Source organism: Capra hircus, chromosome 3 (genome assembly GCF_001704415.2).
Source record: "Capra hircus breed San Clemente chromosome 3, ASM170441v1, whole genome shotgun sequence".
Lineage (NCBI taxonomy): Eukaryota > Metazoa > Chordata > Mammalia > Artiodactyla > Bovidae > Capra > Capra hircus.
The window spans coordinates 14239018-14256484 of NC_030810.1; the positions used below are offsets into that span (position 1 = coordinate 14239018).

At 51.7% G+C, this 17467-nt stretch overlaps 2 protein-coding genes across 2 annotated transcripts in view; both read left to right on the plus strand.

Moving 5' to 3' along the window:
• BMP8A (bone morphogenetic protein 8a) overlaps positions 1-17467 on the plus strand; it is a 41978-nt gene that overhangs the window by 15070 nt on the left and 9441 nt on the right. The window contains exons 2-3 of the mRNA XM_018042149.1: positions 609-798; positions 1226-1374. Of these exons, the coding sequence (XP_017897638.1) occupies positions 609-798; positions 1226-1374 (339 nt within the window). The remainder of the gene's footprint in view (positions 1-608; positions 799-1225; positions 1375-17467) is intronic.
• On the plus strand, positions 3190-4930 carry LOC108633171 (succinyl-CoA:3-ketoacid coenzyme A transferase 2, mitochondrial-like). Its single transcript, XM_005702156.2, is given in 3 exon segments — positions 3190-3834; positions 3836-3946; positions 3948-4930. Coding segments are annotated over 3 exon segments (1554 nt in total). The 3' UTR covers positions 4746-4930.

Below are 17467 nucleotides of genomic sequence, written 5' to 3' on the forward strand. Positions count from 1 at the left end.
TCAGATCCCCCTCCCTCTTTCCTCTTGTTCCTGTCCCCCTTTGCTGGATGTTATTACTGTTTCTCCCTGCTGGTGCCATTGTCCCTCAGCTGTAGACCTTTACTAACGCTGATTCCTGCCTCTGTGGTTTCTTCTCCCTTGACATCATGGCACATCCACTCTCACCCCAAGGCCCAGCTCCAAAGTCAGCTACATGCCCAATCTCCCCTCACCTGCCATCCAGACACCAGCAGGCTCTGGGAGCCCTCGTCCCACTCAAATGCTTTCAGCTATGTCTCTTTTCAGCCTTGGGTCTGAGTCCGTCTCCCCAGAGGAGGGACCTGTCCTATACCCCATCTGTGGGTCCAGTAGGATGTGAGCAGGGCAGGCTGGGTTTAGGGCTTGGGGGCCAGACATGGACGCTGCCCTGCGGCACTGCCACGTGCCAGGGGCTGAGCCAGGCATCTCAACACACAGCTCTTGGAGCCCTCTGAGCACCCAGGAGGCAAAGCTGGGACAAGCCTGTTCTCGAGGGAGTCAGTCCTGCCCAGACTGCCCAGGCCCCCGGCTCCCAGCCTGGAGCCGGAGCCCGAACCTCGAGTGACCGCCAGCCCCGCTCTGTCTTGCAGTGGAGCGTGACCCTGCCCTGGGCCACCAGGAGCCCCACTGGAAGGAGTTCCACTTTGACCTGACCCAGATCCCGGCCAGGGAGGCCGTCACGGCCGCGGAGTTCCGGATTTACAAGCTGCCCAGCACCCACCCGCTCAACCAGACGCTCCACATCAGCATGTTTGAGGTGGTCCTGGAGCAGTCCAACAGGTGCCTGCCCCACACCCCCCCACACCTGCTCAAATCTCTGCCAGAGTGTCTGGCCCAGCCCTGGGGTGCATTTTCCAGAAAACAGAAGGGGAGCTTCCTGGGCAGCCCACCCTCAGAGAAGAAAGATGTTTGGCCCAAGGCCTCGTCTCACCGTGGGGACAGGCCAGCATCAGTCCTGGATTCAAGCCCCCATCTTGCTGTCTTGGCTGTGGGACTATGGATGGGTCACTGAACTCCTGAGCCTCAGTTTCCCCATCTGTACACAGACTCCGTAACACCTTTGTAGAGTAGACAGTGAGATAAGGCCTGAAAGGCACCCAGGCCAGAGCCAGGCGGGTAGATGCCCCACTAATGGTCCCCCGGCGGGCACTGGAAACACAAAGGCAGCTGTGCTGGCCCTCGGTTAATTGTTCTTTCGTGTCCACAGGGAGTCTGACTTGTTCTTTTTGGATCTTCAGACGCTCCGATCTGGGGACGAGGGCTGGCTGGTGTTGGACGTGACAGCAGCCAGTGACCGCTGGCTCTTGAACCGTAACAAGGACCTGGGACTCCGCCTCTATGTGGAAACAGATGATGGTAAGACAGGGGTCAGCATCGAACCTTCCCCTGGGGCTCCTCCAAGGAAGCTGCTGGCAGCAGACACAGCTGGAGCCCCCTCATTTGGCCCCGGAGGGCTGGCCTTTCTCAGTCGAGGGGACTCAGTGGCTAGAGGGCGGGGGCTCCTCAGTGCGGGACAGCAGTAGGGCAGGTTGCTTGCCTTTCCAGGCCTCAGTTTCCTCACCTGTAAAATGAGGATTCGCGCCTTCATTCATTCATTCAGCCGGTGTTTGGGGGAGAGCCTCTTTTATCCCGGAGGTGGGACTAGAAACCCTGCAGGTGGGCCTGCGTTGGTGTGTCTGAGGTGCAGCAAGGGGCCACCGTGGCTGGAGCACAGAGAGCCAGGAAGCGACTGTGAGGAGATTGAGAGAAGTGGCCAAAATATAAAGTATGAAATCAGTATTATTTTATTTAAGAGCAGCGGAGGCCGGCAGGATCTGATTCAGCTTTTTATAAAACAACCCTCTGAGACGCTCCCCCGCATGGAGATGTGGCCTCTCCCCTTCCTTCAGTGTGGGCTACACTTAGTGACCTGCTTCCAGTGTGTGCACAGGCCAAGGTAGTAACTTTAGGGGGAAACCTGAGTGGCACTCCCTCAGGCAGGTACTTGGGCTCCCATGAACATCTCATGTAGCTCCCAGACACCCTGGATCTGACAAGATGAGAACACTTCACCTCCGTGGTCTTTATCCTGGAAACCCAGAACCCCAGTCTCACCATGAGAAAAACACCAGACAACCTGAAACTGAAGTACATTCTACAGGAAAAAAGACACTGAGAAATGAATTCAATCCGAGTCAGTCATGGTGTTTAGTAAATAATAAGACACCGATATTGGTTCATTAGTTGTAACAGCGGTACCCCAGTCATTTAAATGTACTTTCCAGGTGAAACTGGGTCTGAGCATGTGAGAACTCTATATAATCTTAGAGTATTTTCTCTGAATCTCAACTATTGTAAAATGAAAAGTCCATTTATCTTATGTACGAAAATAAATATCCTCTGATTAGCGGGGAGAGTAGACTGTGGGGGACAAGAGCGACGTCAGAGAGGCCCCAGAGCCTCGCAGGTTTGAGGTGGGAGCTGGGGTTGGGGGAGCTTGTCCAGGGAACTGAGGAGGGTGCTTGGAGGAGGCGCCGGTGACAGGACTGAGCCAGTGGCTCTTTTTATTTATTTATTTATTTATTTTTATTTATTATTTTTTTTTTACTTTATTTTACTTACAATACTGTATTGTTTGCCCAGTGGCTCTTTTTAACAGGTTTGGTGGTGTTCTTGCCCGAGGTGGGGACAGAGGAGGAGCAGGTTTGAGGCAGGAAGGCAAGAGGTCTCCTTCGGCGGGGCTGTCGTTGAGGCCCGGCTTGACGTCCGTGGAAATGTTGCAGGACCGGGAGCGCTGGGGACACAGGTGTTGGAGCCCGTGCCCCGGGGGTGGAATTTTGGGGGGTGGGGGGCGACGGGAGTAGCGCGCCTGGGAGGAAGGGTGACGATGGAGAGGGCAGGAGGCCGGCGCCCAGGCTTCCCGGGAGGGACGTCGCCTCGGGGTCTCCGAGCGGCAGGCCCGGGATCCCTCTGGTCCTCCAGACGATCCAGGCGGTCCCGCCTCCCGCCTTCGCGGCCCGGGAAGCGCGGGCCTACGGGCCCTCGGAGCGCGGAGACGGAGCGGAGCGGCGGGAACCAGCCGGGCGGGCGCATCACGGCTGGGCGCCCCCTGCTCTGTGACGCGCGGGCGGGGACGCGCGGTTGCCTCCTGTCCCCGCCGGGCCCGGAGCCCGAGCCGGAGCGGAGCGGCCGATGGCGGCCCTGCGGCTCGTGGCGTCGGCGCTCGGGCGCCGGGTCCCCGCCGGCCGCTCGGGGCGCGCGCTGGCGAAGGGTGGCGCGTGCGGCTTCGCCTGCAGCGCCCGCGCGCGCGTCAGGTTCTACACGGACCCGGTGAAGGCCGTGGGAGACATCACTGACGGCTCGAGGATCATGATCGGGGGCTTCGGGCTCTGCGGGATCCCGGAGAACCTGATAGGGGCGCTGCTGAAGACCCGCGTGAAGGACTTGACTGTGGTCAGCAGCAACGTGGGGGTGGAGAACTTCGGTCTCGGCCTCTTACTGGGGACCAAGCAGATCACCCGCATCGTCTGCTCCTACCTGGGGGAGAACTCGCTCTGTGAGCAGCAGTACCTGGCGGGTGAGCTGGAGCTGGAGATCACGCCCCAGGGTACCCTGGCCGAGCGCATCCGCGCAGGGGGCGCTGGTGTGCCCGCCTTCTACACCCCCACGGCCTACGGGACCTTGGTCCAGGAGGGAGGCGCACCCATCAGGTACTTACCAGATGGCCACATCGCCATCCTCAGCCAGCCCAGGGAGGTGAGAGAGTTCCATGGGCAGCACTACCTGCTGGAGCATGCCATCACCGCGGATTTTGCTTTGGTGAAAGGGTGGAAGGCCTGACTGGGCAGGAAATGTCATCTTCAGGGCCAGCGCCAGGAACTTCAACGTGCCCATGTGCAAAGCCGCCAGAACCTCCGTGGTGGAGGTTGAGGAAATTGTGGACTGTGGCGTCCTTTGCCCCAGAAGACATCCATGTTCCTAACATTTATGTAGATCGCATAATACAGGGGGAAAAATACGAGAAAAGAATTGAGCGCTTAACTGTCCGGAAAGAGGATGATGAAATATGCACGTCTTCAGATAACATAAGGACACGGATCATCAAGCGGGCAGCTCTTGAATTTGAGGACGGCATGTACGCCAATCTGGGCATCGGCATCCCTCTCCTGGCCCCCAACTACATCAGCCCCAACATCACCGTGCACCTTCACAGTGAGAACGGGATCTTGGGCTTGGGTCCCTTTCCATTAAAAGAGGAGGTGGACGCGGACCTCATCAACGCGGGCAAGCAGACAGTCACCCTTCTTCCCGGGGGCTCTTTTTTCTCCAGCGATGAATCATTTGCCATGATTCGAGGGGGACACATCAACCTGACCTTGCTGGGAGCCATGCAGGTTTCCAAATACGGTGACCTGGCTAACTGGATGATACCCGGCAAGAAGGTGAAAGGCATGGGGGGCGCGATGGATCTGGTGTCCAGTTCCAAGACGCGAGTGGTGGTCACCATGCAGCACTGCAACAAGGCCAATGAACCCAAGATCGTGGAGAAGTGCACCATGCCTCTCACTGGGAAGCGGTGCGTGGACCGGATCATCACCGAGAAGGCCGTGTTTGACGTGCACAAGAAGACAGGACTGACCCTGATTGAGCTCTGGGACGGCCTCACAGTGGAGGACATCAAAAAGAGCACGGGGTGCCCCTTTGCCGTCTCCCCGAACCTCAGACCCATGCAGCAGGTCAAAATGTAGCCTGAGAGTGAACCTCGGTCCCAGAGTGTGTGCTTCTGCCTTCACCTCCCAGGACTGCATTCCAAGGAAGCCACCGTCACATTTGTACATTTCACCAGCATCCTGCCGGCTTTGTCCTGCCATCCCAGGCTGCCTGCCCCTGGATAGCCTAGGTTCTCTCAGGAGAGATGTGCCTTTAATTAAAAATGAAAGGAAAACAGACACTGCCTTGTATGTCCTGTGAGTTCTGAGAAAGCTGTGTCCCTCACCCTCCTCACTGTCTGTGATATTGTTACTGAAAATGCAAGTCCTTGTGCCTGATGCACAGTGAGGCCAAACAATACTAAAACATTGGAGTTTGGAACAAAGAAAGGTTTATTACAGGGCCATGCAAGGAGATGCGTGGCTCATGCGCTAAGAACCCTAAAAACTTTCAGCAAAGCCCTTTTATAGGCAAGGTGAGGAAGGGTCCTGGTTAGTTGTTACAAACTGCTTGGTGACAGATCCTTTGCTCTTAAAGTCAGGTCATTGTCAGGTAAGGATGTTCCTGTAAGTGAAAGTGAAGTCGCTCAGTCGTGTCCAACTCTTTGTGACGCGGGGACTGTAGCCCACCAAGCTCCTCCATCCATGGGTTTCTCTAGGCAAGAATACTGGAGTGGGTTGCCATTGTAAGTCTCTACCAAATTCTCTGCCCTGACAAGAAAGGGAAAGGTCCCAGGGCACAACTTTCACCCTCCAAGGTCTCAGTCCTGGCTAAGAGGATGCAGCTTTCAGTTGGCAGTGCCCTCAAGGCCAGGTTCCCAGACTCTGCCCAGCTATCATCACTGAAGGAGCCAGGCACCCAACCCAATCAGCTCTCAGGCTCCTCAGGCCACCCAAAGAGGGGGGAGATCAGGTCCCACAAACTGCAACCCAGGCAGACTGCCGCTGCTGTCTGGCCACAGAGACAAGGATTGGGGAGAGGATCACCGCTGCCTCGAGGCCTGGGCCAAAGCTAGTGGATGGCCTTGATGACGGCTCTGGAGCCCAGCAGGATACAGCCCTCAGTCTGTTCCCTGGGCACCCCGGCTCACATGCTGGCTCAAGCCTGGGTGAGCTGGAGGGCTTCCTGGAGAAAGCCAGGATCCCCCTGTTACCCCCCTCTCCACCTCATGACCATCACTCCACTGTTTTCTGAATCCCTTCACTAACTGTCCTTTCTTGACAATTAGAGGCTTGTAGGCAGGGCCCATTGGAGAAGGAAATGGCAACCCACTCCAGTATTCTTGCCTAGAGAATCCTGTGGACAGAGGAGCCTGGTGGGCTGCTGTCCATAGGGTTGCATAGAGTCGGACACGATTGAAGCAACTAAGCATGCATGCATGTATTGGAGAAGGAAATGTGGGGTTTCCATCCAGGATGGAGAAGCCTGGTGGGCTGCCGTCTATGGGGTCGCACAGAGTCAGACACGGCTGAAGCGATTTAGCAGCAGCAGCAGGAGCAGCAGCAGCAGCTTGCGGGGCCTGTTATAGCACCAGCCAATGACTGAGCAGGACCAGTAATGGTCACTCATTGACAGTTGGTTGTTTATGGGGGAGGCCCACCAAGGCACCGACCAATGGCTGAGCTGGACCCGTTGCTTGGTAACAGGATGCGGAGTAATGAGAAGCAGCAATGGCTGCAAGTTAGAGGCTGACCTCACTGCTCTATTACAATATTTATCTTAAATTCTTTGCCGCTTGAGATGATCCCACAGTAAGGGTTTCATTGAAGTGTCTGCTGTCATAAATGGATCCTGAAATGTAGGGGAAAGTAATGGAGGAGAAACTGTTACGGAGCACAAGTTCTCTCTGCTCACTGCTTGATGGATCAACCAATCCAGAGACAAGCTTTAGGGGCAAGGAAGAATGACTTTAATAAGAAAGCTAGCAGGCCAAGAAGATGGGAAACTACCGTCTCAAAAAACCCATCTTGTCCCAGTCCCAATTTGGGCCCCTTTTATGCAGAGGAGGGGGAGAGGACTACTGGCAATGCCAACCAATGGCTTGCTGGAACCACTAACAGTTGCTTGTTGCAATAATTCACTTAGGGGAGGGTCTTGGAAGAGGGACACACTGCAGTGCAGACCAATGGCTGAGCAAGTCTGCTATAGGTTGTGCCTGTCCCGCCCCTGTTCCCCGCTGTCAATGTCCATTTCACAGTCTTGTGGTAAAAAGGGGCGAGGATCTTTCTGACTACTTCCTGTTGAATAGGGGCGATGAGGGGATGATTCTGAAATGGAATTGATCAGCTTTGGGTTGAGAATATTCGTTAAAATTTTATTAAGCACTACAATTCTTTATCTTGAGACTATTCCTTAAAATTTTAGTAAGCACTACAATTCTTTATCTACAACTCTTGGAACATAATGAAATCCTTCTATGAAAGTTGAAATATTTTTTATTTGGGGCTGCATCAGGTCTTAGTTGCGGCACGTAGGACTTTTGTCGTGGCCTGCAGAATCTCCCGTCGTGGCACACAGGTTCACAGATTTCTCTCTAGCTGTAGTGCATGGCATCAGTAGTTGTGGCGTGCCAGGCTTATTTGCCCCACAGCATGTGAGATCTAGGTTCCCAGGGATTGACCCCACATCCTCTGTATTGGAAGGCAGATTCTTAACCACTGGACCACCAGGGAAGTACCTACCATGAAATTTTAATCTCAGTATTTACCCTTTGCAAAGAGTAACCTTAAATCTTCTAAGGGTTCCCAAACCCGTTGCTCTCTAGGTCTCTCAGGAGTTGGGTCATTTTCTCCCTTTTTAAAATATTTATTTGGCAGTACATAGGACCCAGTACCCTGACCAGGGATGGAACCCAGGCCCCCTGCAGTGGGAGCATAGAGTCTTAGCCATAGGACCACAAGGGAAGTCCCAAGAGCTGGGTCATTTTCTGATGACAATGGGGCTATCTTAACCCAAGTGTGATGAATCCATGGCTTTACTCCAGCTAAACTGACAGATGAATGCATGGTAAGGACCACATGTGGGCCTGTCCACTTGCAATCAGCTGATGCTCAGGTCCTTATTCTCTCTGGGTTGTAATGAGAGAAAACTCTCTTGGTCTCCAGATGCGAAAGGATGCAAGGCTACCTCAGGTGGATAGTCAGACCTGCTGGAAGCAAACTCATGAACAGAGATTAGTATAGTGCCCAGAGGTTTCACATAATTGGCAACTGCTAGATCTTTCAGGCACTTACAGATTCTCCTGCCCGGGCAGACATCTGGAATGACCACAATGATACAATATTTCAGACGGGCTTAATTAAGCCTACTTCTGGGAGCCACTCTGACTAGTAGCAGGGCAACTGGCAAGGCTGTATCCCAAATTAAATTAGTCTCTTCACATATTTTAGCAATGTTCCTTTTTAATGTGTGGTTCATTTTCTTGTTTTTTTTTCTGCTGATTGTGTTCTCCAGGATGAATGTAGCTTCCAAGTAATTTGCAGTGCCTTAGACACTTGTTGGGTTTTGCTAGAGACAAAAGCAGGCCTGTCATCACTTTGAAGGGAGTGAAGCAGTCTGAATTGGGAGGTTATTTCCTTAAGGAGAGTTTCCCTTGTGGATCAGATTTTGGGTTTGATCCCTGGGTTGGGAAGATTCCCCTGGAGAAGGGAACAGCTACCCACTCCAGGATTCTGGCCTAGAGAATTCCGTGGACAGAGGAGCCTGGCAGGCTACAATCCATGGGGTCGCAAAGAGTTGGACACAACTGAGCAACTGACACTTTAACTTTCCTTAAGGAGAACCTTAAGCATTTCAGAGGCTTTTTCTTTCCTGGTGGGATATGCCTCCACATACCCTGAAAAAGTGTACACAAATACTAGCAAGCATCTGAAATTTCCTGTGACTCAAAGCGTTTAAGTGAAGTCTGTTTGCCAGACCTCAGTGGGGCGGGCTTCTCGTGTTGAGTCCCTATCTGGGGAGGTCTGACAGCAGTCTTGGGGTTATTTTTCACATAAATCATGCTATTTTGAGTGACTCACTGGATGGTCCTTTGTGGTTAGGCCCCATTTATGTATTTTTGCACTCCATAGTCCAAGCAAGGGGCTCAAAATCATGTTCCTTTAAAGCTTCATAGAGGGTCTTTACTATGAACCCGTAGTTCAGGATCCAAATCCAGCAGAATACTGCAATTCCCAGAAACCCCCTGAGTTGTCTGTGACTCTTGGGTGTTCCCAAGCCTGTGATTACCTGCAGGCAAAATGTCCATGGGAAAGGACAAAACTCAGATACGTGACTTATTGCTCACGTGCTTGGGCCTTTTCCTGGGAGACCTTATATCCACAATCGGCCAAATAATTCAGGGTTCTTATGGTATTTTGTAGACACTTATCATGTGTAAATCTTGCTAAAAGCATATTGCCCATATATTGGAATAAGAGTTTTTCATCCAATATTAAGTTTCTCAGGTCCCTAACTAACATCTCCGAACAAGGTGGAGGAGTTCTTAAGTCCTCGAGGCAGGACTGTCCAAGAATACTATTGGACACTCTGTGTTTCTGGGTCCTGCCATTCAAAAGAAAACAGCTGCTATGGTTCTTCTGCAATAGGGATGCAGAAAAAAGCCATCTTTCAAGTCCAAAACTAAGAACAAGTTATTTTCTCCCAGAAGAGTTCTGACCAGTGTGGATTATGTTGGGCTTCCCAGGTTGATCGGTGGTAAAGAATCCACCTACCAATACAAGAGATATGGGTTTGATCCCTGGGTCAGGAAGATCCCCCAGAGAAGGAAATGGCAACCCACTCCAGTCTTCTTGCCTAGGAAATCTCATGTACAAAGGGGCATGGTGGTCTGCAGTCAATGGATTGCAGAGGAGCTGGAGATAGCAAATGAACAACAATGGATTAGGTACCACAGAGTGCAAATCTTGAACTATTTCATTAATAGCCCTTGAGTCTTGGATGAAGTGATACTATGTTGAGTTTGGCATTTAAAATTTTTTATTTATCTTTATTTTCGGCTGCTCTGGATCTTCCTTATTGCTCTTTTTTCTCTAGTTGCAGCTGGCAGGAGCTACTCTTCTGTTGCGATGCAAGGGCTTCTCACTGCCGTCACTTCTCTTGTTGCAGAGCACACGCTCTGGGCTCAGGGGCCTCGGTAGTTTCAGCACTCAGTCTCAGGAGCTGAGCCTCACTGGCTTAGGTGCTCCTCGGCATGTGGAATCTTCCAGGACCAGGGATTGAACCCGTGTCCCCTGCATTGGCAGGTGGATTCTTATCCACTGCACCACCCGGAAAGTCCAAGTTTGGCTTTTTGATTGGGCGGATGGGGTGTTATTCGGGGACCTGCAATGTTTAGTCAGTACTGTTTTAGGAATTTTTTCAAGAATTAGCTGAACTAACTCCCTTTTGGGTCTCTTGCCTCAGAGAGTATTGTTTTAAGTTAGGTGTCCCAGTGTCCCTTTTTAATGGGACATGTATTAGCCATGCATTTTTGCCCTTCCCTGGGGTGCCATCAGCCCATATTTCTAGCCTTACCTTTTTTTAGACCTCAAGGGCAGAAGTGGTGGGGAAGAGCTCTGTCACCTTTTCTGGGGTGTCCATGAGTGCCATCTGTAGCTTACAGCATGCTCTGGTAGGACCCTGATGTCAAGCTACTTTGACAAAAAAAGTTACTTGAGCATTTAATTTACAAACTAGATCTCAACCCAAAAGATTGGACACGCTGTCCTATATAAGAAATTGTGTTTCAGGATGAGGTCGCCTAACTGGCATTCTAGAGGTTTGTAAGAAAGAATAATTTTGTACTTTTCCAGAAACTCTTGTGACCAGGATGGACTGAGATGTTTTCTGTGTCACCTTGGTGTCTACCAATCAGAAAGTCAGTCAACTTGTCCCTCACTGTCAAAGTTACCTGGGACTCTGCGGGGAAATTGGCATTGGACACCTTAAGTCTAAGGGAGCCCCCAGGCCTCTTCATTCATCATCAGAGTGTTCCTCTCTTTCTACCAGATGGGAGGCTCCTGTCTTTCTTTCATTGTTTTACTCTTTAGCCTAGGGCACTCCTCCTGTGCCCTTCCTTTTTACAGTAAGCACATTGATTCCTCCCTGTGTGGGCTCACTTCTCTTCTGGGTACTTGCTTTCCAGGAATCCAACGCTGTGGCCAGAAAATTGTGTTCTGTCTTGCATCCTCTTCCTCTGACCTGTCCCCTGTTGTTGAACACCTTAAAAGCAACAGCTATCAATTGAGAAGGGCTCATTCCAAAGGCACCATCTGACTTTTGTAATTTTCTTCTTATATCTGGGCGCTTTGCCCAATGAAGGTCCTATTTACCATTCTCATATTTTCAGAGGCCTCAGGATCTGCACCAGTACTGTGCCTATAAGCTTGATAAATTCTTTGTAAAGACTCTGATGGATCCTCACTGAGTTTTGGTTATCTCTTGAATTTTGTTTAAGTCTTTCATCTGATCTTTCAAAGACCCGCACTTCCTATGATGCTTTAGGAGAAGCATGTCTCCATTATTAGGATCCCAGTTGGTCTCAGCAATAAGGACTGCCAGGTTTGCTTCTGGAATTCCATCTGGATCTGCTAGATGAAGCTGGTTTGCTTCCCCTCTAACCTTGTCAAAGACTATCCTTCTTTCATCCCCAGCAAGCACCATATTCATAAGCGTATGAATGCCTGCCCAGGAAGAATCAGTTCAGTTCAGTTCAGTCGCTCAGTCGTGTCCGACTCTTTGCGACCCCATGAATCGCAGCACGCCAGGCCTCCCTGTCCATCACCAGCTCCCGGAGTTCACTCAGATTCACGTCCATCGAGTCCGTGATGCCATCTAGCCATCTCATCCTCTGTCGACCCCTTCTCCTCCTGCCCCCAATCCCTCCCAGCATCAAAGACTTTTCCAATGAGTCAACTCTTCGTGTGAGGTGGCCAAAGTACTAGAGTTTCAGCTTTAGCATCATTCCTTCCAAAGAAATCCCAGGGCTGATCTCCTTCAGAATGGACTGGCTGGATCTCCTTGCAGTCCAAGGGACTCTCAAGAGTCTTCTCCAACACCACACTTCAAAAGCAGCAATACTTCGGCACTCAGCCTCCTTCACAGTCCAACTCTCTCATCCATACATAACCACTGGAAAAACCATAGCCTTGACTAGACGGACCTTAGTCGGCAAAGTAATGTCTCTGCTTTTGAATATGCTATCTAGGTTGGTCATAACTTTTCTTCCAAGGAGTAAGCGTCTTTTAATTTCATGGCTGCAGTCACCAACTGCAGTAATTTTGGAGCCCAAAAAAATAAAGTCTGATACTGTTTCCACTGTTTCCCCATCTATTTCCCATGAAATGATGGGACCAGATGCCATGATCTTAGTTTTCTGAATGTTTAGCTTTAAGCCAACTTTTTCACTCTCCACTTTCACTTTCATCAAGAGGCTTTTTAGTTCCTCTTCACTTTCTGCCATAAGGGTGGTGTCATCTAGTGAGTGGCAAAGCTAGCAGTGACAAGTTCAGTCATATGGAAGAGGTCCTCTCAGTATGTAGGGTTATTGGGTTTTCCTATTAAACAGATCTGAAGTTGAGAATGGCTTGTGCATCCATAGAAACCCAGCCGGCTGGCCATCTGCTTTAAAGCCTCCTACGGGATATCAGCGGGCTCTTCCCTGGTGGTTCAGATGGTAAAGCATCTGCCTACAATGTGGGTTCGATCCCTGGGTTGGGAAGATCTCCTGGAGAAGGAAATGGCAACCCACTCTAGTACTCTTGACTGGAAAATCCTATGGACAGAGGAGCCTGGTAGGCTACCGTCCATGATGTCACAAAGAGTCGGACACGACTGAGTGACTTCACTCACTCACAGAATATCAGCACAAAGAAAATTGCCCTGTTCCAGAAGTGGCTCCCAGTCCAAACTGGGTGCCTTATTGGATCTTAAATGGTGACACCAAACCAGGTCCCTGTGCCTGGGAATTAACATGAAGTGAAGTGAAAGTCACTCAGTTGTGTCCAGCTCTTTGCGACCTCATGGACTTTACAGTCCATGGAATTCTCCAGGCCAGAATACTGGAGTGGATAGCCTTTCCCTTCCCCAGGGGATCTTCCCAACCCAGGGATTGAACCCAGGTCTCCTGCATTGATGGCAGATTCTTTACCAGCTGAACCACAAGGGAACCCCAAGAATACCGGAGTGGGTAGCCTATCCCTTCTCCAGTGGATCGTCCCGACCCAGGAATTCAAGGGTCTCCTGCATTGAAAGTGGATTCTTTACCAACTGAGCTATCAGGGAAGCTGGTATAGGGAACCTGTTGCCTCCTGAATGTCAGTTCCTTGCTCCAACTGCCATGCACTGGGGCAGCCAGGGCCACTTCAGGGAATTTTGAAGGGAAGATCCTCAGGACAAGTGGCCCCAGGAGCTCCTAAGGCCTTACCAGAAAATACCCCACCTGGGGCCAGCTAGCTGCAAGCATCAAGGCTCCTGGCTGGCTCACCAAAATTTGTTACTGAGCCCAAGCTAGTTCTGCTCAGGCCAATAAATTAGGAGACAAGTTGTTGGGACAAGGAAGAACAACTTTAATCAGAAAGCTAGCAGATCAAGAAGATGGCTAGCTAGTGTCTTAGGAAAAAAAAACTATCTTGTCCCAGTCCAAATGTGGGCTCCTTTTATACAGAGGAAGGGGAGTGAGCGGGGCCTACTTCAGTGCCGACCAATGGCTTAGTGGAATCACTAATGGTAGCTCCTTGAGTTGCTCGCTTGGGTATGGGGCCCACTGCAGTGCCGACCAATGGCTGAGCAGGGCTGATTAGGTTGTGCCTGCCCTACCCCTATTATAGAACAACACCCAAAGTCTGCAGTAAGGCACTGTTTTACTAGAACCATGAAAATCTGCGTAAATGTGAATTTTTTTGTGAGCAGGAGAAATGCTGTCTGAATGAAAGATGTTTTTCCTTTGGCCCTCTGACTTTTTTTCTAGGGCCTTTCATTCTGTCGCTCTTTTACATGTAGCCTCACCTCCTCTGCCTCCCACATTTCTCCTTCTTGTAGCTACATGGATGTCTCTAGAAGGGAAGAAGACTGTCTAAGCAGCTAGTAAACTGGTCACAGGGGCATCTGAAGGGGGAGAGACTGTGAGTGCTAACATTTCTCAGGGGAGTCTCCTCTGAATAAACAGTCTGCCCGTGTGTGGCCAAAGGCTGTGACTTAGGTAGGAGGGATTCTAGAAACCTGACCGATGGACTTCAGTAGGTTTTCTCATCGCAAATCATAGTGTGCCTATGTTGTCCAGATCAGACACTAGACCCTTCCACTCTGTCACAGAGCCTAAACCAGCCTTTTGTTCATATTCCCTTGAAACTCGAGAGGGGCAGAGAGGTACTTCATCCTGAATCCACAGTCTCACAAGCTAAACAGAAAAAAATACATGTGTGTGTGTTTGTGTGTAGGGTTCAAACACAAGCCTGCTGTGGAGCTCACGCTTTCTCAATGTGGCCCTAGGGTTGCACAGGAGCTCGTGGGTAAGAACACGAAGCTCCAGCTGGTAGAGGAAGGCCTTTCGGAGAGGCCTCCCTGGAGCCTCACCCTGGCTGGAGGCCCAGATCCTGCAGTGGAGACAGTGTGCCTAAAGCGAGAACCACGGGATGTCGGGACCATCAGCAGGCGGGCAGGGGATGGGCGTCACTGGGGGGACGGTGCAGCACCTTCCGGGGCTTCTGGAGCCGAGGACCTGACTGCCCTGGGTGTCGGGAGAAGTCTTCCAGCAGCAGCCAGGACAGGCAGAGGTTTCCAGAAGCAGAGCAGTGAGAGGGCTGTTCAACAGTAGGAAGAAGGAGAAGCGCTGAGTTCCTAGTTCTCCTGGTGAGGAAACAACCGGCAGGACAAAGGCGGCCGGTCACAGCTAGTTCCCTCTCAGGCCCCCAGGTGTGCTCCTGGCCACAGCTGGCTTCCCTCCCAGGCCCCCAGGCACCTGGACTGCCTTTCAACACGCGGCACGAGGGTGCCATCCATGGCAGCAGGCTGAGGGTGGGCAGGGGCTGCAGGGAGGCTCAGGTGGCACCCAAGGCAGAAAGAGGCCTTGGGGAGGGATGAGAGTGACCTTGGCCTGGCCCAGGGGGAGAGGGATGAGTCCCTAGGGATGGGATGGGCAGGGGAGCTACCATGACATCCAGGCCCTGATGGGGAGGATCCAAACATGGGGGGAGGCTGGAAATGTCAGGGGCCTGCCTGGCCCAGAAGAGCAGCATCTTCATCCAGGCCTGCAGTGGGGGAGGGAAGGCCGCAGTGTGGCCCCCATCTCCAGGCGTGGCCACACATCCTTGTCCCCTGCAAAAGGACGGCATGCTTGCCGGCACCCTCACAGCTAAGGTCTAGAGCGGGGACTCTGGGCCCCAGAGGCTCCTGGAGTGTCCACTCTGCTTTCTCGAAAGGGTCCTGCCAGAGCCAGGCAGCCTGGGCGCCACCACCTGGACAGTCCAGGGCTGCCCTGTGACCCAACCTCTCTGCGCCCAGGAGACCCCAATACCAGACAGTTGCACAAAGAGAAGCCTACAGTGGTCCCAGCCTTGGGTCACGCAGGGTCTCCCTGGCCTGTCTATGGACAGGGCTCTCCAGGGACTCACAGGACAGGGCACTGCACACACAGACCCGGAGGGTTGCTGGGCCAAGGCCACCCCACATGTCCGCTGGGCATGGAGCTCCACTCCAGTTCTGCATGGATGACAGCCATGAGCCTGCCTATGTCACTCGTTGGCCACCTCCTGGTGCCCTCGGGGTCCTTCCCTCTGGGGAGGAGCTGCTGTGTGTCTTGTGGCTTCGCCTCCTCACGGGCCAGCTCTTCCTGTGACCCTCTCTTGTCGTGACCCAAACTCCCCGAATGGCTTCTCCCTGGGCCCCTTCAGTGTCAGCTCCTGTCTCAGCAGGGTCATTCCTGAGTGGCAGCTCTGATGATGAGCCCAGTGCATATAGTGGCAGGTGATGTCATAGGTCAAAGTTAGTCTCTGGTTGATTAGTTGTTCAGTCAACTCTGGCCCCTGGACTTGGGGATAACCACAGATGTTTAAGGACTGACCTTTGAGCCAGGCTGTGCTTGGGGCAGTCAATGTCCTTGACTTGTAATGTACAGTGGAGGATCATGAGACTCACTAATGGAACACATATTTTTATGTATGTGTATATATGTACACTCACTGTATCAATGCACATGTGTGTACACATACATATACTTGCATGTGTATATATGGCTGTGCATCACTATTTCAACACTGGGGTGAAATATACATGGAAGTGGAACACTAGGTTCTGTATTTTAGGAAACATAACCTGTAGTCATGTGCCTGTTTTCAACATAACTATGTTATATTTCCTTTAAAAATACCACAAGGAAAGAAATGAAGACATTCTATCATATTCTCATCTTTATGATGAAACCAGTAAATAACCTAAATGTCTAAAGATGAACTAATATCTAAATATTAAGCTATATCTTCTCAAGAAAGTGAAAGTAGTGAAAGTCACTCAGTCGTGTCTGACACTTCGCAACCCCATGGGCTACACAGTCCATGGAATTCTCCAGGCAAGAATACTGGAATGAGTAGCTTTTCCCTTTTCCAAGGGATCTTCCTAACCCAGGGATCAAATCTGGGTCTCCCATATTGCAGATGGAATCTTTACCAGCTGAGCCACAAGGGAAGACATTTGAAATGTTCATAGTTAAGACTTAACAATGGAGAAAAATGTTAATGTGGAAAAAAAGTTGGGAGTAAATCCAGAATTCTTTGTTATGCTCACGATTTAAATTAACATATGAAAATATCCCAGGAAAATGAAAATGTTGTGTTGGAGTAGGGGAGGGATTTATGGGTGATATTTTTTCTAAGTTTTTGTACAGTCATTACCTTGCTTTGACAAGAAAAAAGAGGTCATTGGGAATACAAAGAGGTACAGGAATATAGTTTTATTGGTGGAGTTGACTTTTCCGGGGATAATCAGTGCGTTTTTCCTGCATCCTCAGGCTTTACGCTGACACGAATAAAATTCCACTTTTACAAGTGTCACTGCTCTGAGACTGAGGCCCCAAGCATGTCTCTGCCCGCAGCCTTTTCTCTTTTTCCTCCTTTTTAAACCACAAACCTGGTGGCTAAGGACATAAAGGGGCAAGAACTTGGGCTCTGGGATTAGATGCACGTGTTTAAACCCGACTCTGGGACTTGGGGTAAGTGTCTCTGCCGGCTGAGCCTGGGGTCTCCTTTGGGGGCTTCAGGGGACGTGAACAGTCTGCTCTTGGGCGGTGCTCAGAAGAGCAAGCACTGAGTCCGCGCCTTCCTACACTGATCCCCAGAAAGGATGGGGTGGGAGCTCGAGCCCCAGGACAGAGGTGGGAACCTTGGTTCTGAGACTCCCCAGCAGTGGGGCTCTGGGCCGTCACTGAGCGGCTGTTTTTCAGTGAAATGATGGGTTCAGGGTCACCGTGAAGACCGGCCGAGAGCCTCACGTGAACTGACTGACAGCTGTAAAGCGCTGTTACGGCCAGAGACGCCCTCAATCGTCACTAATCCTGACCCTGGGCTCGCGAGGCCCCGCCCCCACCCCTAGACGCGCCGGCTCCGGCAGGGGGGTAGGTGGGGGAAGAGCGGGCAGGGGGGTGGGGGGTGAGAAAGCGGGCGGGGGCGGGGGTGAGAGCGGGCGGGGGGGGGGTGGGGGGGTGAGGGCGGGGGGGGTGGGGGGTGAGGGCGGGGGGGGGGGGGTGGGGGGTGAGGGCGGGGGGGCTGGGGGGTGAGGGCGGGGGGGGTGG